Source organism: Electrona antarctica (assembly GCF_951216825.1).
Source record: "Electrona antarctica genome assembly, chromosome: 10".
Lineage (NCBI taxonomy): Eukaryota > Metazoa > Chordata > Actinopteri > Myctophiformes > Myctophidae > Electrona > Electrona antarctica.
The window spans coordinates 37,200,083-37,226,417 of record NC_136791.1 but is presented as its reverse complement, the minus strand read 5'-3'; the positions used below and the strand labels follow the sequence as shown (position 1 = coordinate 37,226,417).

Here is a 26,335-nt window from a genome sequence, read left to right as displayed (position 1 = left end):
TAACCTTACTTGAAGAAATCGAGGTAAGATTCGGTACTGTATAATGAAGCACACAGTCTAACACTGTATTCCTCTCACGTTTCTCTCTCCAGAATCACCTGTTAGTCCTGATGCTGTTGGTGTTTGAGGCGACCGTGTATCGTCACCAAGCCCACCACTACCGGCAGCTCCAGTGTTCTCCTCCCATCGTACCTTCCCTGTTTCCCTCTGCCACCAGGGACACGTTAGACAACGGCCTACTTCCCTGCTTGAAATACCTCATTAACTACACCTTCTACAAGTTTGGACTGGAGGTATGTAATCATAGCTTCATTACATGATGTCATTATTATAACAAGGGCAACCCAGAACTTATGATATTATGAAACTTAATGTGAAACTTTACACACACACACACACACACACACACCTGTCACACAAAGATCTGTTTCCTGTTGACGGTGAACGTGATTGGCCAGAGGATGAACTTCCTGGTGATCCTCCACGGATGCTGGTTGGTCGCCATTTTGGTGAGGCGTCGGCGGGCCGCTATTGCTCAGATCTGGCCTAAATACTGTCTGTTCCTGTCCATCTTCATGATCTACCAGTATGTACTGTGTGTGGGCATACCACCAGCTCTTTGTATAGGTGAGTAGTACAGCGCTTTTTCAAGGACCACTTAAACTGTGATTTATTCATGTATGGCTTAGGAATGTACAGTATGATACTGTAGGTCAGGTTACGACACATTTCTATGCCAATGACCCCCAAATAGCAAAAAATAATAAAAATAAATTGAAAATAGCAGATCTACAAGCTGTAGATGTTGACCAGAGCTTGTAGATTGTTTATTTTTGAAAATGTTTGACAACTGACAATGAATTGCCATAAATAGGGCTAGGTTGAAAGTGATTAAACTGTCATAATAATCTTATTAACTGAATTTGAAATGAAAAATGAAATGCTGTGTGTGTGTGTGTGTGTGTGTGTGTGTGTGTGTGTGTGTGTGTGTGTGTGTGTGTGTGTGTGTGTGTGTGTGTGTGTGTGTGTGTGTGTGTGTGTGTGTGTGTGTGTGTGTGTGTGTGTGTGTGTGTGTGTGTGTGTGTGTGTGTGTGTGTGTGTGTGTGTGTGTGTGTGTGTGTGTGTGCGTGCGTGCGTGCGTGCGTGCGTGCGTGCGTGCGTGCGTGCGTGCGTGCGTGCGTGCGTGCGTGCGTGCGTGCGTGCGTGCGTGCGTGCGTGCGTGCGTGCGTGCGTGCGTGCGTGCGTGCGTGCGTGCGTGCGTGCGTGCGTGCGTGCGTGCGTGCGTGCGTGCGTGCGTGCGTGCGTGATTCTTTTTACAACTTAAGCATGACTCAATGTGTAACATTATCACTACTGAGGCAGAGAAATATCTACAACTCGGGGTGCTCCAAACCTTTAGAGTCCAAAAGGTCGGGTCTTTATACGCAACCCTATCGGAGTTTTGAATGACGCCCTCTCACCATCTCTCCCTCTTTTAGATTACCCATGGCGGTGGAACACTCCAGTGTTGATCAACTCAGCTCTCATTAAATGGATCTACTTGCCTGACTTCTTTATGCTGCCAAACTCCAAAAACTTGATTGGTCAGTCAAGTTTTTGCAGTGACATGGCGTGTGTGACATACATATGCACACACACGTGCATTATTTGTGTGCACTTGTATATCATATATCATATCATATCATATATCATCATCTTCCATACATTTTTACTAATTTATGTTTAATTTAAGTTTAGTTAAACATTGATTAGTTGTGTTGTGTTATGTGTATCGGCAGCGGATTTTGTCCTGCTGATGTGTGCGTCTCAGCAGTGGTGTGTATTTGAGTGTGAGCACACAGAGGATTGGATGGTTCTTGCTGGGGAAAACACAGACAACGCCAACCCCATGGACGGGCGACTCTTTAACCCCGCCCCCAACTTCATCAACTGCAGGTCACTGAATCATTCATACATACATACATACATACATACATACATACATACATACATACATACATACATACATACATACATACATACATACATACAGTATACATACATACAGTATACATACAGTATACATACATACATACATACATACATACATACATACATACATACATACATACATACATACATACATACATACATACATACATACATACATACATACAGTATACATACATACATACATACATACATACATACATACATACATACATACATACATACATACATACATACATACATACATACATACACCCACTTTTAGGCCAGTGCAACAGAGCATGCTCTTGCCTTTTTTTTAAACCTTACCCATTTTAACCAAATACATACATACATACATACATACATACATACATACATACATACATACATACATACATACATACATACATACAGATCACCACCACTATCTATCTATCTATCTATCTATCTATCTATCTATCTATCTATCTATAAATCTATAAATGCACCTCTGTCTCTGTATGTACGTACGTACGTCTGTAATCCACGTAACTTGAGAACCGTTTGCCAGAACCAGCACAAAAGCCTCTGCCCGGGATCTGGACCTGATCACCCCTATATCTCCATATATGGAGCTGGCCTGTTCTGACATCATTCGGACATCTGCATAGACTCCATATTGGGCATGCCTGACAAAGAACTCCATATATGGGCATAAAAGGGACACAGACATAAAACCTGTGTGGGGCATGCATTTCCAACTTGCATCGTTCCTAGTATGCCAGTGCCCAACGGCCACCGCCGTAGTTATCCAAATTGTTCAATCACACATTTTGAAACACAAATGCAATGACCATGGTTTCCTTGTTTCCCATCATCATGGATTTTTGCCAATAACTACTTTGTTTTGCATTTAGTGCATTTTGCATTTATACAACATCAAAGTGGACAAAGAAGTATTTTATTGCAGAAACTAGAGTGCAAGTGGATTCATAAACTCATTGAAAAGAAAACCAAGAAAACCGAATAAAGTGTTTTGCCATGTTGGTCAATATCTTAAGGGACGTGTTCAATCTATGCTCTGTTTCATAGAGCACAGATTGACACATTATTATTTGGTCAAAAATAGTAAGAAGTGTGACGGTGTTCTTAACCTCAACCCCAGTGGCAAACCCAATGCCATTGTAAACTGAATCTTCTGCTCAGGCAGATGGGATTCTGCTCTGACTGATTTACTATTCACTTGCAGGCTTCAAGTAATTGCTCAATCGCACTTCAACCCAAAGTATGAAATATAATCTTCATAACATTATTATTCATAAAGGACATCTTGTTCTCTTTCTCTCTCTATCTGTCCTTCACTCAGGTCTTATCTAGACATGGTCAAAGTTCTGGTGTTCCGTTTCCTCTTCTGGTTCGTTCTGGCGGTGGTCTTTGTGACCGGAGCTACCAGGATCTCTGTGTTCGGGTTGGGCTACCTGCTGGCCTGTTTCTTTTTCCTGCTGTTTGGGACGCAGCTATTAGTCAAACCATCCAGGTCCCGGCTGGTTCTCTGGGATTGTCTCATCATGTATAATGTTACAGTTATTATATCCAAAAATATGCTGGCGGTAAGTACATTTACATTTCTGGATGCTTATCCTGAGTGATGAATAGGATAGGACTGGTTCATTCATAGGACTTTGAAGTGTGATCACAAGATTTATACGCCAAATTGCAATTTGTATTTATGAGTTTTGAATGCAGGGTGTAATTGGGTAAATGAGACGGGTGCATACATAATGATAAAAACAGTGAACACATACACACAAATAAAAACGTCTATGTGCATTTTCTTTCAGATCCTGGCATGTGTGTTTGTGACCGAAATGCAGAAAAACTTCTGCTGGGTGATCCAGCTGTTCAGTCTGGTCTGTACAGTCAAAGGCTACTATGACCGTAAGTACAGAAATATGGACCACAGTTCTTGGCCGCAAAGCCTGTAGATGCTGATTACATTAGTGTCTAGTGTGTGCATGCATGCTTTGTCCAGCATGTGTGCGAATGTAATGTCTAGGACAGTAAGGGCCTCCACCTGTATCACCTGTGTGTGTGTGTGTGTGTGTGTGTGTGTGTGTGTGTGTGTGTGTGTGTGTGTGTGTGTGTGTGTGTGTGTGTGTGTGTGTGTGTGTGTGTGTGTGTGTGTGTGTGTGTGTGTGTGTGTGTGTGTGTGTGTGTGTGTGTGTTTTGTTTTTCTCCCCCCCCCCCCCCCCCCCTTTTTAACTGCAACCGTAGGCCCCACAAATCTGCAAATTTGGGTCATTAGTAGTGTGTGTGCATTTTTGTTTCTAGCTAGTGAGTCAATGAGTAATTTGGCCTTGCTGGAGAAAGTAACACATTGCATGTGTTTCTACCCCATCGGGATTTTGAACGTGTGTTCTTGTTCGTCCATTCTGCCAGCAAAGACAGTGAGTGACAAGACATGCACTCTGCCAGTAGAGGAGGCGGGGATAATCTGGGACAGCATCTGCTTCCTGTTCCTGTTGATGCAGCGGAGGGTCTTCCTCAGTTTCTACTTTTTGCACGTCGCAACCGACCTCAAGGCATCAGCTAGACAGGCCTCTAGGTGAGGATGGATGGATGGATGGAGGGATGGATGGATGGATGGATGGATGGACGGACGGACGGACGGACGGACGGACGGACGGACGGACGGACGGACGGACGGACGGACGGACGGACGGATGGATGGATGTTAATTAGCCCTTCACTAAGTCCCTCCCCAACCCATCCTTGTCCAATAGGCACATTAGCAGCGAAGAAAGCTTGACCTGCATAGCAACCGTTGCTAAACTATTTGGATTGGCATTGGACAATCGCTTTTTGGGGTGGGATTTAGTGAAGGGCTAATTGTTCATTTTGTTAACCCATTAAGACGTGAGACCGATTATACAAATGCCTTCTAAGTGCCAAGGATCCCAAAAAGGATATATATTAGGCCGCGGACCCCATCTGAAAATGTTTTGTGCTGGGGACCCCCCAGAAGAGAAGATTTGAGTTATTTAAATTATGCAAAATGTTTTATATACTTTCAAGGTTTTCAAGGCACAAAGTGACGCGCTGGGAGCTCATATATATCTGCTATTTCTGATAACCACTGTTCTAAATCAGCCACACTGTAGCCTCTTGTCCGTCTTGTTTATTCTCATTTTTGCTTCATTATTCTCTTGTTTTGTTTTGATTTACAGTAAAGGTCATGGATTGGTATTTTTTGGTCAATGATTAACACTGCCTCGATGAATGTGGGCCGATAGATACAGTATTAAAGCCATATTAGCTTTCATGATGATTTTTGTGTTATGTCTGAAGAACAGCTAAACAACTGGAAACATCCTTTGAGGTGAAGATAAACTATACTGAAGAGCATCATGATGTTGTATTAGTTCTACATTAGTATACATGTTTAGTCACCCTACCATTTCATTTAATATTAGTGCTACCCAGTGGTGACACTGTGACCTGTGAAAAAAAAGTTTGTGAAAACACAGATCATCTGTTTTCCCTCCAGGGGGTTTGAGCTCTTCAGATCCAGCATTGTGAAAAACATGAAGTTCTATCAACAGATCGAGGCGAAGTCTTTGTCACAGCTCAAGGGATCGTAAGTGTGAACTTCTGTGTGATGGTATACAAAAATAGAATAGAAGTTATATTGGTCAACTGTAAATTTGCCTTTGGGTTCACTGCATCAGCCCAAAAACAGATGACATGATATAGTACAACTCAACATTATTGTCACATCACAGGTGTAAAAAACAAAGTGGATGAAATCAATTGTGTATCCATATACCTGTATATGAATTCAGAGAGAATAGCACATGGGTTAAGGTTTCTTAAGAATATTATGATTCTATTCTTCCAGCTGTCTCCAGTGATCTTTGTCAAATTCACTAAAATGAGGATAATAAATTGAATTAAAAAAAAGAGAGAACCACTCAAAAAAACAGAATCATGAAAACCCCCTAGTTTGACATCTCACATGCTACTTAAAGCATAAGGAAAGTTTGACATTTTTGACATGTTTGCATTATATAGGATGTTAATGGTAGGGTCACATATATACCCCTATAAAAGAATGCTCAATACCGACAGCCAGTCAGCAAGTGGATTCATGAATGTATGTATATAGACAATATTTTAGGCCAATAAAAAAGACTATATTCCCACATTTCCCACTCCACAACCCCGGCTGACTTTCTCTCCTCTCCTCTCCTCTCTGTCCTCCTGTCTCCTTTTCTCAGGATGGAGAGAATTCGCTCTAAGCAGCAGAAGTACAAAGAAGTCGGACGCAAGTCCTCATCAGGAACCAAGGAAGAGCAGGCTGCTGGTATGAATAACTGACTGGTATATTGACAATACTTTATTGATGATGATGATTACAAAAACTATACCATTGGGGGGGAAATATGCTGGTTGGCTCAAGCAGTTTGTATCACACCAATGACCTGCAACAGAAGCAGAAATTAGGATTATGCATAAAATGACTTGTTAAAATACCATAGAAAACATTAAGGAAGCGTTTGACTATGCAGAAAGGAGGCTGGACTAAGATAATAGAGGGTATGCGCGTGACATCATCATCATACCTGGAAGTTATGCGGGAATGCCTACTGAGTGGCAAAAACCTACTTTCTGGCCTTGACAGCCCATACATCCAAACAGAAAAGTCCTATTTGATTGCATTAAATGACTTTAAACAACATAAATTCATTGTCACTCACTTTGCCACTCGATCTGCCATTCACTTTATGCATGCGCATACCCTCTATACTGTACGTTTCAAAACGATTCTCTCTTCTGTTCCTCCTCTAGAGCCCCAGAAGGATAAGAGGAGGTCCAAGAAGAAGAAATGGCAAAGACCGTGGATGGATCACGCCACAGGTCTGAAAATCATGTCCATTTTTATCATAATATCATATCATATCATAATACCCTGCAGACCTTGTTAAAACATGAGGAACATCTGAGCTGTCTCATGTCCCTGTTGACCTGGTCTAGAACGTTTTAATTGCGACCATAGGTCGCAGATTACTATGAAAACCTGCAAAACCTGTCAGTCAGTCCGTCCATCACGTCACCATATATGGCCGTCATTCCGTCACGCCTCATGACACGCTCCATATATGGCCGTCTCCATATATAAAGATCACTATCCTGATAGCCTGGATAGCCATACATGGAGAAGACTGGATCATCACCCTAGATCTGCATATATGGAGCCGGCCAGCAACTCTACATCTGACCTCAAACCTCAAACCCTTTGATCTCCATATATGGAGCTGACCTGTTCTGACATTCCATATGTTGATCCTTTCCCACCCGTCCTTCCTCTTCGATGTCTCCCTTTTGACTGATACCAGTCCATTCAAACTCTAGACGGGCCCGCCCCAAACCAGACCTCATCAAACCCTGTACACTCAAGACACAGCCCCCGCTGCCACCCTTAGATCTCCATATATGGAGCTGACCCGTTCTGACATTCCATATGTTGATCTGACCTCATCAAACCCTGTACACTCAAGACATGCTCCATATATGGCCAGTACAGAATTCATCCCATATGTTTTTTTTTTAAACTCTTTATTTTTTGAATTTTTGAATAAGCAAGAGACACAAAAGACAAACAAGGCATACATTAAAACAAAAACATCAACAGAAGAAACAGAATAATAATAAAAAACAAAACAAACAAACAAACAAACAAATGAGGTCACGGGATGTACAGCAACAAGCAACAACAATACATATTACAGACTTGGATTCATTGACAACCGGAAAGACACAGCCCATATTCACTCCATATCCGCCCCCCCAGCTAAATACTCTATCCATTTCTCCCATCTTCTTTCACCCAGCTCTTTTTGCAGTCTTAGAGAATAGGTCATCTGTTCTAGGAGATGTAGTTGTTTCACAATGTTGATAAATAGGTCAGCAGTAGGACAATTCTTTTGTAACCAATTTCTTGTAATAGCTTTTTTGCATGCTACAAGTAAAATCTTAAGTAAGTAGGAGTCATCCTGATTTAGCCCATCTGGGAGTTGTCCTAGGTACAAAGATGTGAATGTATCATCTATTCCAAAACCCATAATGTTTGAGATAAGTGTTGTCACTTCCTTCCAAAATGGTTGAATTACAGGACAAGACCAAAAGACATGTGCATGATCAACCACTGTATCTCCACATTCTCTCCAACAGTCCATATGGTTGCCAGTCTGTTTGGACTTCTGTTTTGGAGTAATAAAGAAGCGAATCTGGTTTTTCCAACAAAAGTCTCTCCAAATCAAGGAATTAGTGGTCGTTGATTGCGTTTTCCATGTATTCATCCATACTTCATCACTTATATCAATGCCCATCTCTTTTTCCCATCTCTCTTTCACATACATTGTAGAATCCTTTTTCAACGACATAAGTCCATTATATAGTTTACTCACAAGACCCCTATTACTTCCTGAGCCATAAGCATTTGTAAATATAGTGATTAGACTTGTTGTAATACCTGGAGTAGACCCTTTTACCTTTTTACCAAAATAATCCCTTACCTGCAAGTATCTAAAAAAGTCCTGGTTAGCCAACCCATATTTCTGCTTTAAGTTTTCAAAACTATCAATATCTCCATTTCTAATCATAGTACATATAGAGGTGATGCCATTGTGGTGCCATTGTTTGTATCTATTGTCTAATACTGCTGGTATGAAGTCAGGGTCATATGCTGGCCATCTTAAAAGTTTTGCCTCCCTCTGAAGATGGAAGCGTTTAACAACTTCCAGCCATATTTTGAACGATAAATTTACCCACTGACTCCTCGTCTGAAACAGTCCTTTCTCTCTGTCAGTGCAACCCAATAGTGACTGTATTGGTATATCCATCAGGGATAACTCTATGCTTTTCCATTTTGCAATGTAGGGTCGGTTACACCAATATACCAAGGGTCTTAGCTGAGCTGCTAGACAATAGTCCCTTAAAGATGGGAGAGACATGCCTCCTATCTCTCGGGGCAGTTGTAAGGTAGAAAATTTCACCCTTGGCCTTTTTTTATCCCAAATAAAACGTGAGATATGTTTATTCCATTCCCTGAATTGTTTTAAAGGTATTTCCACTGGCAGTGACAAAAAAAGGTATAGTAATCTGGGTAAAATTACCATTTTGACTGCTCTTATTCTGCCACCTAAATCGAGAGGAAGCACGCTCCACCTGCCAAGATCATCATACATTTTTTCCGTTGCACCTTTGTAATTTACGTCAAACAATTGCGACAGGTCCTTGGGCAAATTCACACCTAGATATTTAATATGAGATGAATACCAATTAAAATTGTATTTTGTTATGTTTTCTTGTGTAGGATTGTAATTGAATGTCAATACCTGGGTTTTATTTACATTAAGGGCATACCCTGAGTAAGAACCATATGTTTCCAATATTTCCATCAGTGTAGGTAGCCCCGAACCTGGGTCCATGATTGTGACAAGGACATCATCAGCATACAACCCGATTTTATATTCTTCTCCACCTATGGATATCCCCTTTAATCTTATTTCCTCTCTAATTGCTTGGGCCAGCGGCTAGAATTCATCCCATATATAAAAACAGATAATGTTTTGTACAGTGCATCTGCTATCTCAGGTCTGAGGTCTTAATGGGTTATTTAATAATATTCACAAATATAGAATGTGACAATTTGCAGTGTGCTGTTAGAGAATTCACCATTTATCAGCCTTCTGATTAGTCCATGACTGGCTAACCAGCAGGCTCATTCTGTCTTGTTCCACCCTGGTTCCGCCTTGTTTATGCTGAATTTGCTAAAACATCATTTTTTGAAAAAACTAAAACAAACATGATATGCCCAGTCACCATTCTGCACCTGTGATGTTCCTTTTTACTGACACCAAGTTTAAAATAAGAATTGAATGCACAGAATATCAATACAAAGCAACTGAATTTATTTTTGTCCAACCACAAAACGGCAACCAATGGCTGCGAAGAGGGGCACAACCACGGGCGGGACTTGACAAAGGGTGAATCTCAAGTTAGAAAAAGAAAAAGGATGTAAATGTTTTTTTTCTTTTGCCTTTCAGTGCTCCATTCGGGAGAGTACTACCTGTTTACATCGGACAGCGAGGAAGATGAGGAACTGCAGGCAGATGACCAGAAGCCTCAGAAGCAGACAGCCTGTCAGGTTAGCCAAACCTTAGTTTTATATGTCAAACATTATGCAGATGACCAGAAGCTTCAGAAGCAGACAGCCTGCCAGGTCAGCCAAACAAACCATAGCTTTATATATCAAACATTATGACAAGTGACAAGTGCCTGTCGGGCACCGGTCTACTTTGGAATGATGCAAGTTGGGAACACTGAAAATCAGGATTACATACCCCACCCTAGTATGCAATATCCGTTATATCCGCTGCCATAGCACTTGTTTTAACTGTCTGTGTAAACGTTGATGTACGAGCTTTACAGAAACTCGGATAATAGAAAGACATGAAATATTGTCTTTCTATAACTGCATCGTCCATAAATATTGTGATATTCCTGCCCCTAAGTCATATCAGCCAGTTCTGAATGTCATGTGACCTTTGATTTATGGCTCTTAAATGTAGATGTCAGTATCATTACATTTATGATGATGACCGATTTGTACTGCAACGTTATGCTCTACCATTTCCCCCCCAGTTGGCCTACCAGGGCTGGGTAACCAGCGTGAAGGCTGCACTCAGAGAACGCCAGCGACAGCAGAAAGAACATAAGGCGGCTAAAGAGAGGGCCATACAACAGGACACCTGTTCAGTGCCAGGTAGGAGACAGGTCATGCTCTCTTAGAGAGAGGGCCATACAACAGGACACCTGTTCAGTGCCAGGTAGGAGACAGGTCATGTTCTCTTAAAGAGAGGGACATACAACAGGACACCTGTTCAGTGCCAGGTAGGAGACAGGTCATGCTCTCTTAGAGAGAGGGCCATACAACAGGACACCTGTTCAGTGCCAGGTAGGAGACAGGTCATGCTCTCTTAGAGAGAGGGCCATACAACAGGACACCTGTTCAGTGCCAGGTAGGAGACAGGTCATGTTCTCTTAGAGAGAGGGCCATACAACAGGACACCTGTTCAGTGCCAGGTAGGAGACAGGTCATGCTCTCTTAGAGAGAGGGCCATACAACAGGACACCTGTTCAGTGCCAGGTAGGAGACAGGTCATGTTCTCTTAGAGAGAGGGCCATACAACAGGACACCTGTTCAGTGCCATGTAGGAGACAGGTCATGCTCTCTTAGAGAGAGGGCCATACAACAGGATACCTGTTCAGTGCCAGGTAGGAGACAGGTCATGTTCTCTTAGAGAGAGGGCCATACAACAGGATACCTGTTCAGTGCCAGGTAGGAGACAGGTCATGCTCTCTTAGAGAGAGGGCCATACAACAGGACACCTGTTCAGTGCCAGGTAGGAGACAGGTCATGTTCTCTTAGAGAGAGGGCCATACAACAGGACACCTGTTCAGTGCCAGGTAGGAGACAGGTCATGCTCTCTTAGAGAGAGGGCCATACAACAGGACACCTGTTCAGTGCCAGGTAGGAGACAGGTCATGTTCTCTTAAGAATCAATTCAGGGCATTTGGAGTATTTCTTGTTTTGGGTCTTGTGTTATTTGCATTTATGGCAAACATGACTTTTGTATTCCATTTGGAATTTGTTCTATACTAAATTAGGTACAGTAATATTTCATATTTATTTATTATATTTAGAATAAAGTTATTTTGGAGGGGCGCTAGGCCCTAGGTCCAGCTTTGAGGGCTTGTGTAAACACAAACATTGAACATTGAAGAGCGCCCCTCACTTCACACGGGAAGTCAGTGAGGGATTGGGATGGGATCTGGGGGAAATAGCATGAACCAAATTGGGAAAGATTTACATTATGCTTCCAATTCTTTGACTATCTTTTCAGATTTTGTTCAAATTAGTCAAGAACTTAAACATGGCAATGGTGTGTGTGTGTGTGTGTGTGTGTGTGTGTGTGTGTGTGTGTGTGTGTGTGTGTGTGTGTGTGTGTGTGTGTGTGTGTGTGTGTGTGTGTGTGTGTGTGTGTGTGTGTGTGTGTGTGTGTGTGTGTGTGTGTGTGTGTGTGTGTGTGTGTGTGTGTGTGTGTTGCAGGTTGTGAAGACAATGATGTATTCGAGGAACAGGTCACCCAGGATGAGGCAGAAGACAGTGAGGAATCCAGTAGGTTCTCAGAGAATCGTTCTCTAGACAAATTTTGAATGAAGCTACTGCTTATGTATTGCTTTTCACCCAAGTACAGTATATGCGTTGGTACTTTATTAATAAGATATCGCAAGGTAAATATGCATTGATCCCCATGGGGGATGTCGTAGCTGCAACATCAGCAAGAGTGAAACACAGGATAGGTACCTGTACCGATAAGAGTAGAGAGATAACAACAGAGTCTGAGTTAACATATGTATATTGCATCAATAAATATAAATGTACATCTATTGCCAATTAGTAGATAGATGGATATACGGTATAACAACATTATCAATGTTGAATATGGCACTGATATACAATATGTACCGTCAATAGGCATTCAACAATGTACTTTATGTCTATCAACAATGAATGATTACCCTGACGAATAAGCTGAAACACATTTAAAATAAAGTTATTTTTACTGTTGCTAATAGCGTTGCTGATATTCAATACATACATCTCTTATTCCTCTCTTTGCTCTTTTCTGTCCCTCTCTCTCTCTCCAGGTCATGGTGAGATGGTGCAGAAGCTCTTGGACATTCTGCGGTTCTTGTGGGCCATCATTCTAGCCATGGTGGATGGGCTGACCCAATGGCTCAATCTGCTGACGAAACAGTACAGAGACACTTCCACTGTCCTCTGCAACGAACGGTACCTGCTCATCCACAAGATAGGACAGGTAACACACACACACACACACACACACACACACACACACACACACACACACACACACACACACACACACACACACACACACACATTTGATCATGTATTGACAGGTGTGTGTGTGTGTGTGTGTGTGTGTGCGTGTGTGTGCGTGTGCGTGTGTGTGCGTGCGCGCGCGTGTTCGTTCCAGCAGCAGCCTACAGTAGCACAGTCCATGGAGGACGAGTTGTCCCTAAGCAGTGAGAACCCCACACTAGAGACATGTCTGGATGAGACAGACACAGAACACACCAGCACAAATAAGTGAGGACATATTTTGCATACATATTCAAGTACACAGTTGTTCCTTACGTAGATTAACTTTTCAAATAAATTAGCCTTCAAGCAATTATATATATATATATAAAAAATATAATAATCTGGGAACCCAAGAAAAAAAATGTCTTGAGAAATTAATAGCGGACGAGGAACCAAACCAATAGAATCCCCATCTATCTAATGGGATGTTCACTGTTGCTACTGTTGTCCATTTTAAATGTTCTATTTTGACATGATTTTCTCTCTGCCTATGCATGTGCAGTTGCCTAGACATGGAGTGTATGGTCGTTGAGGGACAGTCCACTCCCCGGCCGAGGGTTCACAGCAGTGGGAGCAGCCTGAGTCCAGAGCTCCCTACGAGCAGTGCCATGGAACTGGACCCAGAGCCACAGAGAAAAAGACACTCCAGAACAGCCAGTGAACTGCTGGGAGACAGGTACATGACAAAGACAAAGGCCTGTACTGGTCCCAATATATGTTAGATCTCCAGCACGTACGGTAGTAGTCATCTTATGAAGCTTCCTGGGTTTCTCATTGCAGGGAATTATTATTATTGTCATAATTATAATTATTATTGTTGTTATTAACTCATTATTAAATATGTGAATCTGTATTGTGTGCAGGCAGTTCTTTGTTGAAGAGTTGGAGCAGAGCAGAGAGTTCTACGCTGGCCAGAGCCGCCTGTTGAATCTGCTGTTTGCCCTGTACAACCTGCTAGCTGCTAACTCTGAGCTGGTGTGCTACTTAATCATAGTGTTGAACAACGTGGTCACAGCATCGGCCATATCAGTGGTGCTACCCATACTGGTCTTCCTATGGGCCATGTTGTCAATACCGAGACCTAACAAGAAGTTTTGGATGACTGCTATTGTCTACACGGAAGTACGCGTGCACACACACACACACACACACACACACACACACACACACACACACACACACACACACACACACACACACACACACACACACAGTGTGTGTTGTACTGTACGTTGGATTACCAGTAACATTAGCAATGAAAGGCGCAGGTTAGAGAACCATAATAGATTAAAACAGGAATGCCTCTCCATCCAGTGCTACAACTACTACAGCAGGGCTGGGACAACATTTTCAGGCATATGATCAATTAGCTGTTGACCAAGGAAATGTCTTTGTACCTTTTGTAAGGTTTACTAGTACTTTTACCAGTGCAGTCAAAGGTGCACCACCATTATGTGTATAAATGTATTGAATGTATGTTTTCTGTACTATACTGTGTTATATTTCGGTCATCTCTATTTTGTATGCTGTTAACTCTTGGAAGATTAGCCCAATAAGGTTAAATGAGATCCAAATAAATAATCAATCAGATAAAATAAGTGAGCTATAACATTTAGTGATAGTTTATCCATAATTACTTCCAGATCCAGATAGCTTCGGTGTGATTTTCAGAAGCACTGGTGTGTATCCTTCTGCATGCAGATCTCGTGTTCTCACTGCTGTGTGGTCCTACAGGTAATGGTGGTGATGAAGTATCTGTTCCAGTTTGGGTTCATACCATGGAACAGTGTTTATGAGACCACCCTTAACGAAGACAAGCCTTACTTCCCTCCTCGAATCCTGGGCCTGGAAAAGACGGACAACTACATCAGATATGACCTGCTGCAACTGTTGGCTCTGTTTTTCCACAGATCACTGCTAATGGTATGTTAGACACATCACTTTGTTTTTTGGCCCATTGAAATGTACACTCACTTCATGGGAGGTCTGAGGTTCTGGTCAGGTTCTGTTACCACTGAGGATTTCGGAAAAGGATGATAAAAGCATCTACTCGTGTTAATGCAGATACCAAACAAATAATAATACAAAAACTCTATGTGTCAAGTTGCAACTATAGTTGTTTTGCGAATCACTGGTGTGGACTGGGCTTGAATTACTTCTCAGAATCAGAATGAGGTGAAGGTGTTAAGGTTACTATATTTAATTGTGAGAGTTAAACGTAGTATTAGAGTTTAGGGAATCCTTGTCATCAAGGGGAATTTGTCATGAGTAATTATGAAATCTAATATGTCTCTCTGTCTGTCTGTTGATGTGTTTGCATGTGTGTGCTTATGCACAGCGTTATGGCTTATGGGACCGTGAGGAAACCCTGCAAGAGAAGAGCTCCCCTCCAGAGGGGAAGGAGAAACAGAAAGAAGGAGAAGAATGCATAGAGAAGAAGGAGGAGGAGGAGGGCAGAGACAGTCTTCCATCTAGCTTGGTCAGCCTGGAAGAATCCAAAGACGCCCAACTGGAAAAGGTTTGGCAAATTGGCAAATGTGTACATGAATATGACATCTGATTAATCTAATGTATTTTGAAGCATGTGTATATTGTGCACATCATTTAATTGGTGTTTTATTTTATTTTATGATCAACCAGCCCTTTAGTTTATGCTGGTTGACATGTAGGGCAGCAACAAAGGATCTCTACTTAATTAAGTCATAAGCTCTTGTTGAGACAGACTTAACCACTTTCAACCTGGCATCCCTATTTTGGGCGTTTCATTATAGAGTATATTTGTTAAAAATTAAAATAGCAGATCTACAGGCGCAACATTTTTCAAGTTTTTTTTCATTGTTTTCTTTTGCACGACACTGCATTAAGGACATTAAGTTCTGAAAAAACGTATAGTATACAGATGATACAAAACGATACAAAACGGTTTCTGCCTGACAGAGATGATATTTGGAAATTGGTTCCACACTCAATCTGAGCAATGATGGAATCTACGTAACCCCCACACTGTGCTTCCACTTCCATTTGTCCCACATACAGCATTGCTGAAATCAAACAAACAAATTGATTCCAGAAACACACCAGTGATTAAGTGAATTGAAAATAATTCTTTGTAGGAGCAAGAGCTGGCTGCAGTTGCATGGCTTGGCCATTGGCCTTCTTTTTGGCACATTCATTATAATGACATAATGTATCATTGTATCATTTTTCACTGGATTAAACACATTAAATAAATGAATTATTGAGCAATGCTATATGCTTTTCACATTACAATATCCATTGTAACCACTACAAATATGTATTTACATAGAGGTTCTTTCTTTATTTATTTATTCAACAAAAAGTCCAAACTAACTTTTAGAAACCATATAATCTACCAAAGCAGGTTGACTCTGCAGAGGCCAGTAGCGGTTCTCCCCCTTCCTCAGAATCTCCCACAACTGGTCCAGTTTCAGACGGCCCACAAACCCCCAGTGGGCAGACGTATAGTAGAATGGAGGTAGAGGGCAGTGCGGAGGGGAAGGAGGCACCGGAGGGGAAGGAGGCACCGGAGGGGAAGGAGGCACCGGAGGGGAAGGAGGCACCGCCGATGGAGGTAGAGGGCAGTGTGGAGGGGAAGGAGGCACCGCCGATGGAGGTAGAGGGCAGTGCGGAGGGGAAGGAGGCACCGCCAAAGAAAAGCAGCAGCCTCCGCTTTCGCAAGAAAAAAGGAAAAAAAGAGCAACTACACAAAGGTTATTAACAATAGTATTGTAACTGTAATATTGCATTGTTACACTAACTGATGTACTTACATGGATCATACAGAAATACTGTAATGCATTGGAAATATCTGTAGACTACTGTAAAATGTATGATTATATAGAATACAGATTTACAATGTGGAATAACACATTCCTTTCATAGCTTCCTGTGTTCCTTTCATAGATTTGTCTTCCCATTTTTGAGTGATTGTCTTGTGGTCATCTGTCCGCAGCAGAGTCGGTGTCAGAGGAACCAGTTCAGAAAAAGCAGAAGGGCAAGAGAAGAGAGGCGATCAGTAAGAGACTTCTGGCTGTGGGACAGAAGATCAAACATGCCTTCATCTCTGGGTGAGTGGCTCTGCCAAACCTTGTACAGTTGGGTGCCACCGATATTGTCCCTTATCATTTGACCCATTTAGGCCTGACCTCAAAATTTTAAAAAATCCTTCTAAATCCTCCAGTTTTCTGAAATAAATATTTTCACGATTTTTCAAAAATAGCAGACCTACAAAGCTCGTAGCGCGCCACTCGGTGGCGCGCTATGAGCTTGTAGATCTGCTATTTTTCAATAGCTAAACGTTACTTTTCAGGAAATAGAAAAAAACAACAACATATGGATCCAAACAATGGATCCAATGTTGTTACATATGTTTCCATGGATCCAATGTTGTTATTTGGTAACAAGTTCTTTAACAGCTGGTTAAATACTGTTAAAAAGCGGACAGATTTAACCACTTTGAACCTGGCATCCTTATTTTGGGCATGTCAGGTGAAAATGTTATGTTTTAATTCTAAAATGTAGCGTACAAATAGCAGAACTACAGCTTGTAGATCACTACCTTTCACTACTTTTGCATGATATTGTGCTTTGGCAAAGTATAAAATAGGACTTTAATTTATGGAAGAAAAAAAACCCCATAAAAAGATGAAATGTTGTTACAAGGTTGTTATTTATATTACAGACATTTAGTCAGACAGTTTGATATTCATTTATTTAGAAAAATAGAAAACCGCGTAAGGGACATATAGGGTTCTATTTTTGTCCATGCCAAACCCCTTATCCCTAAACTACTTTGCCTTTTGTTTTACTATTTTGAAAAACATCTTTGAATAGTTAAAATAGCCAATCTACATCAACACGTTGTGAGCTTGTAGATTGGCTATTTTTACTATTCAAAAATGTTTTTCAATATACAAAAAAAAGGCAAAGTAGTTTAGGGATAAGGGGTTTAGCATGGACGAAAATAGAGTCCCTAACATTAGCTTCACCAGGACGCTAATGTTCACAAATAGGGAGATCTACAGTATATGATATGGGTGCACTGGCCATACTAAGGTTTAGTTTGCATACTGGTCATTTGGGTGTTCACAACCTATGGCCTTTGCCAAGGACAATGTTATCAGGTTGTGACTTTCATATCAGATGCACATGCAAATAATGCAGCATGTATTATTATTCAGTTTCATTTTCCAATGCCAAAGCATTAGAAACATAATAAAACAATAATTAAAAATAACTGTGAAAAGTATTTGACAGAGCTATGTCACATTGCAACTTGAAGTTATTATTCTTTTGTCAATGTATTTGAATGAGCTCCTCTCCTCCCATTTCCTCTCTGACCATCCCATCCTATTTCCTCTCCTATCCAGCTTTCGTACTGTGTACAAGCCTGGCCAGAGCTTCTTCCGTGATATCCTCCATGCAGAGTATCGCGCCGCTACAGATGTCTATGCATTCATGTTCCTCACCGATGTCGTTGACTTCATCATCATTGTCTTTGGATTCTGGGCCTTTGGGGTTAGTAGAGGATTGATAGATATTATATAGCCTACTATATCAACTATATAATTAAACAGCAAAAGTGGCTTCTTTCCTGCATGGTGCATGGTTTTGCCCAATTAGAAATGAGTATCTGCTCTGAAAAACATGAAAAGACTATATAATAATAATAAAAATCACACCCGTGTGAATTGAGGGGCGCTCTTATCATTATACATCATCATACATCATCTCATGAACAACTGAATTTATGTGAGTGGTTGCTTAAACCTCCGTCATATTTGGCGGACATTTGACCTAATTTCTCCTTTCATTGTCAATGACAAAAATGAGACATCTGAGGACAAGATTTTTGCGGACATTTGACCTAATTTCTCCTTTCATTGTCAATGACAAATATTGAGACGTTTGGGGATAAAAGCTTTATATTGGAGGGGCTGGTGCCCCTCAAAAATATGTTTTTGACGAACATTTTGCCTGTAAGCAAGCAGGGGTGTTGAAATATTTTTGCTGCAATCATAGTATAAATGGAAATAGAACTCTCAATTGAATTGACAATAGTTACTAATCTGCACTTCTTATGAGTAAGAAGACTATCATGTCTGTCTTAGTTCTGACTGATGAAACAGATATGCTGCAATATAAAAAAAAAGCTCTGCTCTCTCTTTTTTCCAGAAACACAGTGCAGCAGCTGACATCACTTCTTCCCTGTCAGATGACCAGGTGCCTGAAGCCTTCCTGGTGATGCTGCTCATCCAGTTCAGCACTATGATCATCGACAGAGCTTTGTACCTTCGCAAGACGGTGCTCGGAAAACTCATCTTCCAGGTTAGACAGCCAGTCAATAGGTCTTTGTCTTTGTCCTGAATCTCATTTATATGTTGGTCTGTCCCTCACAGCAGATACATACTTATAATTGAGCAGATTATTCGGAGCAACTTACAAAGTGCAAGATCATATTGGCATGACTGTAAGTGGTAAAGTAAATAGAGTGCAAAGAAAACAATTGAGTGACTATAATGTAACTTGGGTAACAGAAAACATCAAACCTAGCAGAGAAGAGTCATTGGCCAGGGTGTTGTAGGGCAGGGGTTCTCAACCCGTGGGTCGCGACCCCTCGGGGGGTCGCCAAATTATTTTGGGGGGTCCCCAAATTAATTAAAAAAAGAAAAGAAAAAGCTGAATTAACTAAATGGCTGGGAAATGGAAATTGAGAGTTTACATCAGGGTTCCCCAATTCATTTTCCTCAAGGGCCATATTTTGATTAGGGTACCAGGCTGGGGGCCGAGTCCGCACACACAAGGTCGAGGTCCCCATTTGAAAAGGATGCCCAGTTTGACATGCATAGGCTACTGACCCCCATTTAATGCCATTTATATCTGGGACCCGCTCCGCGGGCCGCCTATTGGGGAACCCTGGTTTACATAGTACACATAGTACATGCATAAACTTTCCTTAATGATTACATCTGGTTTCAGTATTCATTTATGATATATTTTCTGTATTATTAAGGTTATTTTTGCAGTCAGTTTGTATTGGTAGTGGGGAGGGGGGCGGGGCGGGGGGGCGCGAGACATGGCCAAAGCATTTCCGGGGGTCCCGAGCCAAACATTTTGAGAACCCCTGTTGTAGGGAAGAGAGGGACAGATGTCCTGTCTTAGCTGAGTTTACAGGAAGGTACTGTAGGAGTGGATCATGTCCTGAAGGTAAAGGGCCGTGCCTTGATTACCTTGTATTGTACTGTAGGTTCACCAGTGTGTTGAATTGGAATGCGGGCAGCAACCAGAAGCTGCTGAAGGAAACAGAGAAGGCAGGAGATTTGGGAGGTTGAAGACCAGGGGCTATATCTTGCGCAACCCCTTAGCCCTTATCCTTAAACTTATTTGGCATTTTTTACTATTTTGAAAAACATTTTAAAATAGTTCAACTAGCTGATCCACATCGGCACGTTGTGAGCTTGTATGTAGATTTGAACTATTTTAAAGGGTTTTTCAAAATAGTAAAAAATCACACCCGTGTGAAGTGAGGGGCGCTCTTATCATTATAGTGTACATCATCTCATGAACAACTGAATTTATGTGATTGATTAGCCGACTTGCTCATCTACCTATGATGTAAATTTTCCCGTCATTGTCAATGGCATTTTATGTTTGTGTTACCACAAATTTACGTCATGTTTGGCGGACATTTGACCTAATTTCTCATTTCATTGTCAATGGCAAAATATTGAGACGTGTCGGGGACAAAAGCTGTATATAGGTGGTAAGGGGTGGCGCAAGATATAGCCCCAGGTGTGCTGTGGAATTCTGGATAAGTTCAAATGGTCTGAGGCATGTCAGAAGACCAGCAAGGAGGGAGTTGAAATAGTCAAACCTGGAGATGACTGAGACTTTGAGAAGGAGCTGGGCAGACTCCTTGGTGAGGAAGTGTCTGATCGAAAATAGGATTAGGAGGGGCCAAGTACTGACCCCTTAGGGTTTCCGGTCCAGAGGATATGAGTTTGATGGAAACAAACCTTTCCATGAAACCAGGCAGGTTCAACCAGTCTGGTGGGAGGAGAACCACTTGAGTACTGTGCCAGTGATACCAAGGTCTGTTTTCTCTCCAATGTCTCCATCATTGTTTCCTTATAGATCATCCTGGTCTTTGGGATCCATCTGTGGATGTTTTTCATCCTGCCTGCTGTCACTGAAAGGTAAAGTCTTCATATTCAACCATGATATCAACTAAGAGCAAAGTGGTCAGTATTGATAGAAAATGCAGGAAACATCCAGGGAAGTCCTGATGTCACTCCCACTACCCCTGGGTCACAGTGTTATTTTTTGTATTGGAATTCCCCCTGGCAAATATTAGAAATACAGTAGAATCCAAAGGTAAACGCACACATCTCAAAAAATTCTGCGGGTGCTGAACAAAAATACGTACAGAAGAGAAGGTAGGAAGTCCACACACCGGTCCCAAACTTTATTTTTTAAAAGAGATGCAAAATCTTAGGTTGAAAACACACAGGTAGGGTCGGTGATGTTTCGCGGCCACGGAGCACGGGCGTGGGCGGCACTTCCGCATGCTCGATGTGTCAGTCTATGACTTGCTGAACTGAACTGCGCACGAAATGTTCGCTCACAACTTGGAGAAAGAAAAAACTATATTTTTGTACTCTTTTGATCTAAGAGTGATGTCAGCCACCAAAGCTCTATGGGAGCTAATGTACAGATATAGTTAGAAACACAATGCTTGTTCCTTTGTTGTTTGTTTATATACAAACATTAAAAAAAACAATTAAACAGTTTAATTTGCTCTATGGGTCATCTCTACATTATTTCACTAATTAATGATAGTATGATAGAATAACATAAAGGTCCCGTTCACTTTCAGTATACCATGTGTAGATGGAGAAAGAGCTCCATTCTTGTGTATTATTTTATTTGTATTTTCACTGTACACAAATCTGCTCTACAAATACAGTTTGACTGGACCCGTTTGTCTCTCCCTCTCCTTCGTTCAGGATGTTCAGTCAGAACTTCGTGGCCCAGCTCTGGTATTTTGTGAAGTGCATCTATTTTGCCCTGTCAGCCTACCAGATACGCTCTGGATATCCAACTCGTATTTTAGGCAACTTCCTCACCAAGAAATTCAACCACCTAAACCTCTTCCTGTTCCAAGGGTAGGTAGGAGTGTGTGTGTGTGTGTGTGTGTGTGTGTGTGTGTGTGTGTGTGTGTGTGTGTGTGTGTGTGTGTGTGTGTGTGTGTGTGTGTGTGTGTGTGTGTGTGTGTGTGTGTGTGTGTGTGTGTGTGTGTGTGTGTGTGTGTGTGTGTGTGTGTGTGTGTGTGTGTGTGTGTGTGTGTGTGTGTGTCATGGATCTCCCCTAAATAATCATTTTCACTTTTTAATAGATTTGCTCTTCCATTTTACAAATGAACATTGTGCATACAGTAGGAAAATAACATTGTTTCAATGTCAAGCGTAAAGTGACAATGGACAAAACAATTTTTCATTCTTTCTGACATACGAAAGTAGGGAAATCCTCTTTGATGTAAATACCGGTATCTGGTAACGAGATGATGTTTCTAAACCTACAATACGTGATGATGTTCTGGCGCCTCTTTGGAAAGTTCTGGACGTTCATAAACGGCATCACGTTACTGTTAGGGAGGAGCTCCGTACGTCTTTCATTTGGAGATGTTTTCCACTCCAAGGAAAGCCATACATCAAGATCCCTGTAGATTCTCTCTTCTAAAGTTTGAGATTCATGTCTCGGCAAATTAGGGAAGAGTGCATTTTGTTGTTTGCATACATACATGTATCCATTGCCGTGTGTTCCTCTAGGTTCCGTTTGGTGCCGTTCTTAGTGGAGCTGCGTGCCGTCATGGACTGGGTTTGGACGGACACGACTCTTTCCCTGTCCAACTGGATGTGTGTAGAGGACATATATGCAAACACCTTCATTATCAAATGTAGCCGAGAGACAGAGAAGGTAAGCGTGTATATGGCTGCAGAATTTAATAATTGTATTTATTGTAGTATATCACTACATCATATAGTACTTTGTTTTATTAGTCATGTCTCTTTTGTGAGGACCACAACAGAAATAAGTCCTGGTCTTTGTTATCATAAATTGATTCAGATGTGATGATACTGCGCTGCTACAGTAGTGTTTGCTGCTAACTTACGGGAAATATTGACAGGCTCTATCGCCATTGCTGTAAAAAATAAATTGGTTCATTGGAGGGAACGGAGTTGGTGCCACTCTCTTTACATCTCTCTTCCCTCAACCTAGTCTCTCGAGAAAGACTGTTGACTAATGTCAAATTCAAAGGAAAAGCGGGCGCCGTTTGTGGGTTCTCAGATTGCCCTCAGCCTACCATGTGTTAATTGTCCATTGTGTTCACCTGGAGTGCTGTAATTTTTTCCACCCTAAAACATCATTGTTTACTATGAAAACCTGCATGTCCTGTCAGTCGGTCGGTCGGTCGGTCACCCCTCCATATATGGTCACACCTCATGACATCATGCCTCCATATATGGTCACGCCTTGTGACATCACGCCTCGTGACACGTCACACCACCATATATGGCCGTCTCCATATATGAAGATCACGACACTGACCTCATCAAACCCTGGATAGCCATACATGGAGAAGACTGGATCAACACCTATACAGCATCTCTACATCTATTTCAAACCTCAAACCCTTAGATCTCCATATATGGAGCTGACCTGACCACATTCCATATGTTGATCATTCCCTCCCCACACGTACTTCCTCTTCACTGTCCCCCTTTTGACTGATTCCGGTCCATTCAAACTCTAGACGGGCCCGCCCCAAAGTTATTAGTGCAGCCGCAACAACCACACCAAGGGATATTACTAGGGATAAGTACTGTCACCTCATAAATACATGAAAAACTGGAAAAAATACAAAAATCACGGCACTCCATCTTAAACTGGACCTGAGTTGTCTCTCTGTACTTGATGCTTTCTTTCATCGACGGCAAGTCTCTTTGCCAAAAATAGCCGATCTACAAGAAACACATCATTGGCTAATGGTTAATGTTCTTCACAGGATATGATTACTAGTGTTCAAGTGGCTAAGTCATGTTTTGTGATTGCAGAAATACCCGCAGCCCAAAGGACAGAAGAAAAAGAAGATAGTAAAATATGGCATGGGTGGACTTATCATCTTCTTCCTCATATGCATCATCTGGTTCCCCCTCCTCTTCATCTCATTGGTTAGATCAGTAGTAGGTGTGGTCAACCACCCTGTTGATGTGACAGTAACTGTAAAGCTGGGAGGATATGAGGTAATTACAGTATTTCTATCATATTCACGCTCACTTATTAACAGATTAACTGATAGGCCTACAACCTACAGTTGGGTGCCACCGATATTGTCCCTTATCATTTGACCCATTTAGGCCTGACCTCAAAATTAAAAAAAATCCTTCTAAATCCTCCAGTTTTCTGAAATAAATATTTTCACGATTTAAAAAAAATAGCAGACCTACAAGCTCGTAGCGCGCCACTCGGTGGCCACTCGGTGGCCACTCGGTGGCGCGCTATGAGCTTGTAGGTCTGCTATTTTTCAATAGCTAAATTATAACATAATGTTTAAAACACCAAAAGGGGTTCCCGCCCAAAATGGGTTAACTGTCCTTTTGCGCAGATCACGCAAACCTCAGCAAAAAGAAAAGGACAATATCGATGGCCTCCAACTGTACATACATGACATTTTGTGTTGTGATAAATTCAACTTTGTCTGGTCTACATTGAAACAGAAAAACATACCCAGAATTGTTTGTGTGTGTGTGTGTGTTCCCTCTGTAGCCACTGTTTACCATGAGCGTACAGCAGCAGTCCATCCAGCCCTTCACTCAGGCAGACTACGACCGAATGACTGCAGAGTTTGGTGACAATGCAGTGAGTACTGATTTTGGTTTGTCTCGAGCATTCTGTCCCATGGCCTGCAACTGTTAGTCTTCTACCTGCACTTCTTAAAGGAGAATTCCATACTAAAAGGCTTTCTTACCTTTCTTTGTAGTCGTTACGTCCCCACCAAAGAGGTCCAGGTGTTATTTTGTGCAAAAGCTCCTTATTGGCTATTTCCCCTACCATAAGCCCTAAATGAATTGCATTGAATTGAATGAGAATTGAATGGGGCTATGGGGTGTTGTGCTAATTCGCTTATTTCCATCGCTCAAAATTATATATTTTTTGTATATATCCTCTCTTCATAATGTAAATAATATCCCAAGCGGCACACTTTACTACTTATTTCGATGGAAATAAGCGAATTAGCACAACACCCCATAGCCCCATTCAATTCCCATTCAATTCAATGCAATTCATTGAGGGCTTATGGTATGGGAAATAGCCAATAAGGAGTTTTTGCACAAAAAAACACCTGGACCTCTTTGGTGGGGACATAATGACTACAAAGAAAGGTGAGAAAGGTAAAAAAAAAAAGCCTTCTAGCATGGAATTCTCCTTTAATGTGGTTCAGTTATTCAACTGATCTGAATTCAGTAAATCCACCCTAGAAAAGTGCACACCAAACTGAGAAACAGTGTTATCCTGTATTACTATGGCAGAGTGACTACTAGTGTATGTCTGACCCTGTATGTGTATGGCATAGTGACGAGTGACGACTAGTTCTTACTGCAAGTATATGTGTGTGTCTGTGTTCCTGTCTAGGTATCAATGCAGTTTATAACTTTTTACAGTTATGATGACATTGTGAAGGCTAATATTGAAGGCAGCTCAGGTTCTGTGTGGAGGATCAGCCCTCCCAGCCGACAGGAAGTCATCAAGGAACTGCTGGGAAGTCCTGTTGATGTGACACTACGACTGGCATGGAACTTCCAGAGGTAATATACATATACATGCACCTTGCTCGCTGATATGGTAAATGGTAAATGGTGCATTTATATAGCGCCTTTATCCAAGGCGCTTTACAGAGATTGTGCATTACATTCACCCATTCACACACACATTCATACACCGATGGCAGCGGAAACCATGCAAGGCACCAACTAGCACATCGGGAGCAATTAGGGGTTCAGTGTCTTGCTCAAGGACACTTCGACAGTAACTCTGGGGGAGCACGGGTTCGAACTGGCAACCTTGCGGTTACCATCCAGGCACCCCTGAGCCACCGCCCCATATATCAAACTATCTTTACACCTGGGAAAAACTGAATCCATTCTCTTTGGATCAAATGGTAATCTCAGCAAGGCAGATGGCTTCTTGGTTAGAGTGGGTGACAATATTATCACACGAAAAGATGAAATTACCTAGGTTCCATCCTGGAGGCTAATCTTTCCGGTGATAAAATGGCCACCAACGTAA

The 26,335-nt window shown here is 41.7% G+C and overlaps 1 protein-coding gene across 6 annotated transcripts in view; it reads left to right on the top strand.

The window, feature by feature from the left end:
* Positions 1-26,335, top strand: part of piezo1 (piezo type mechanosensitive ion channel component 1 (Er blood group)) — a 96,110-nt gene that overhangs the window by 64,498 nt on the left and 5,277 nt on the right. For 2 of the 6 annotated variants that reach the window (XM_079513345.1, XM_079513341.1), the window contains exons 21-50: positions 93-293; positions 423-627; positions 1,479-1,583; positions 1,779-1,935; positions 3,317-3,560; positions 3,792-3,888; positions 4,390-4,555; positions 5,498-5,587; positions 6,228-6,313; positions 6,799-6,867; positions 10,059-10,159; positions 10,657-10,777; positions 12,125-12,193; positions 12,727-12,899; positions 13,080-13,192; positions 13,470-13,643; positions 13,831-14,089; positions 14,702-14,890; positions 15,306-15,485; positions 16,347-16,463; positions 16,560-16,698; positions 16,941-17,055; positions 18,358-18,505; positions 19,163-19,315; positions 21,122-21,183; positions 21,994-22,152; positions 22,816-22,963; positions 24,103-24,291; positions 24,815-24,907; positions 25,682-25,854. In XM_079513345.1, coding sequence (XP_079369471.1) covers positions 93-293; positions 423-627; positions 1,479-1,583; positions 1,779-1,935; positions 3,317-3,560; positions 3,792-3,888; positions 4,390-4,555; positions 5,498-5,587; positions 6,228-6,313; positions 6,799-6,867; positions 10,059-10,159; positions 10,657-10,777; positions 12,125-12,193; positions 12,727-12,899; positions 13,080-13,192; positions 13,470-13,643; positions 13,831-14,089; positions 14,702-14,890; positions 15,306-15,485; positions 16,347-16,463; positions 16,560-16,698; positions 16,941-17,055; positions 18,358-18,505; positions 19,163-19,315; positions 21,122-21,183; positions 21,994-22,152; positions 22,816-22,963; positions 24,103-24,291; positions 24,815-24,907; positions 25,682-25,854 — 4,295 coding nt within the window. The remainder of the gene's footprint in view (positions 1-92; positions 294-422; positions 628-1,478; positions 1,584-1,778; positions 1,936-3,316; positions 3,561-3,791; positions 3,889-4,389; positions 4,556-5,497; positions 5,588-6,227; positions 6,314-6,798; positions 6,868-10,058; positions 10,160-10,656; positions 10,778-12,124; positions 12,194-12,726; positions 12,900-13,079; positions 13,193-13,469; positions 13,644-13,830; positions 14,090-14,701; positions 14,891-15,305; positions 15,486-16,346; positions 16,464-16,559; positions 16,699-16,940; positions 17,056-18,357; positions 18,506-19,162; positions 19,316-21,121; positions 21,184-21,993; positions 22,153-22,815; positions 22,964-24,102; positions 24,292-24,814; positions 24,908-25,681; positions 25,855-26,335) is intronic. The other 4 variants (XM_079513342.1, XM_079513343.1, XM_079513346.1 and 1 more) reach the window with 4 other exon arrangements.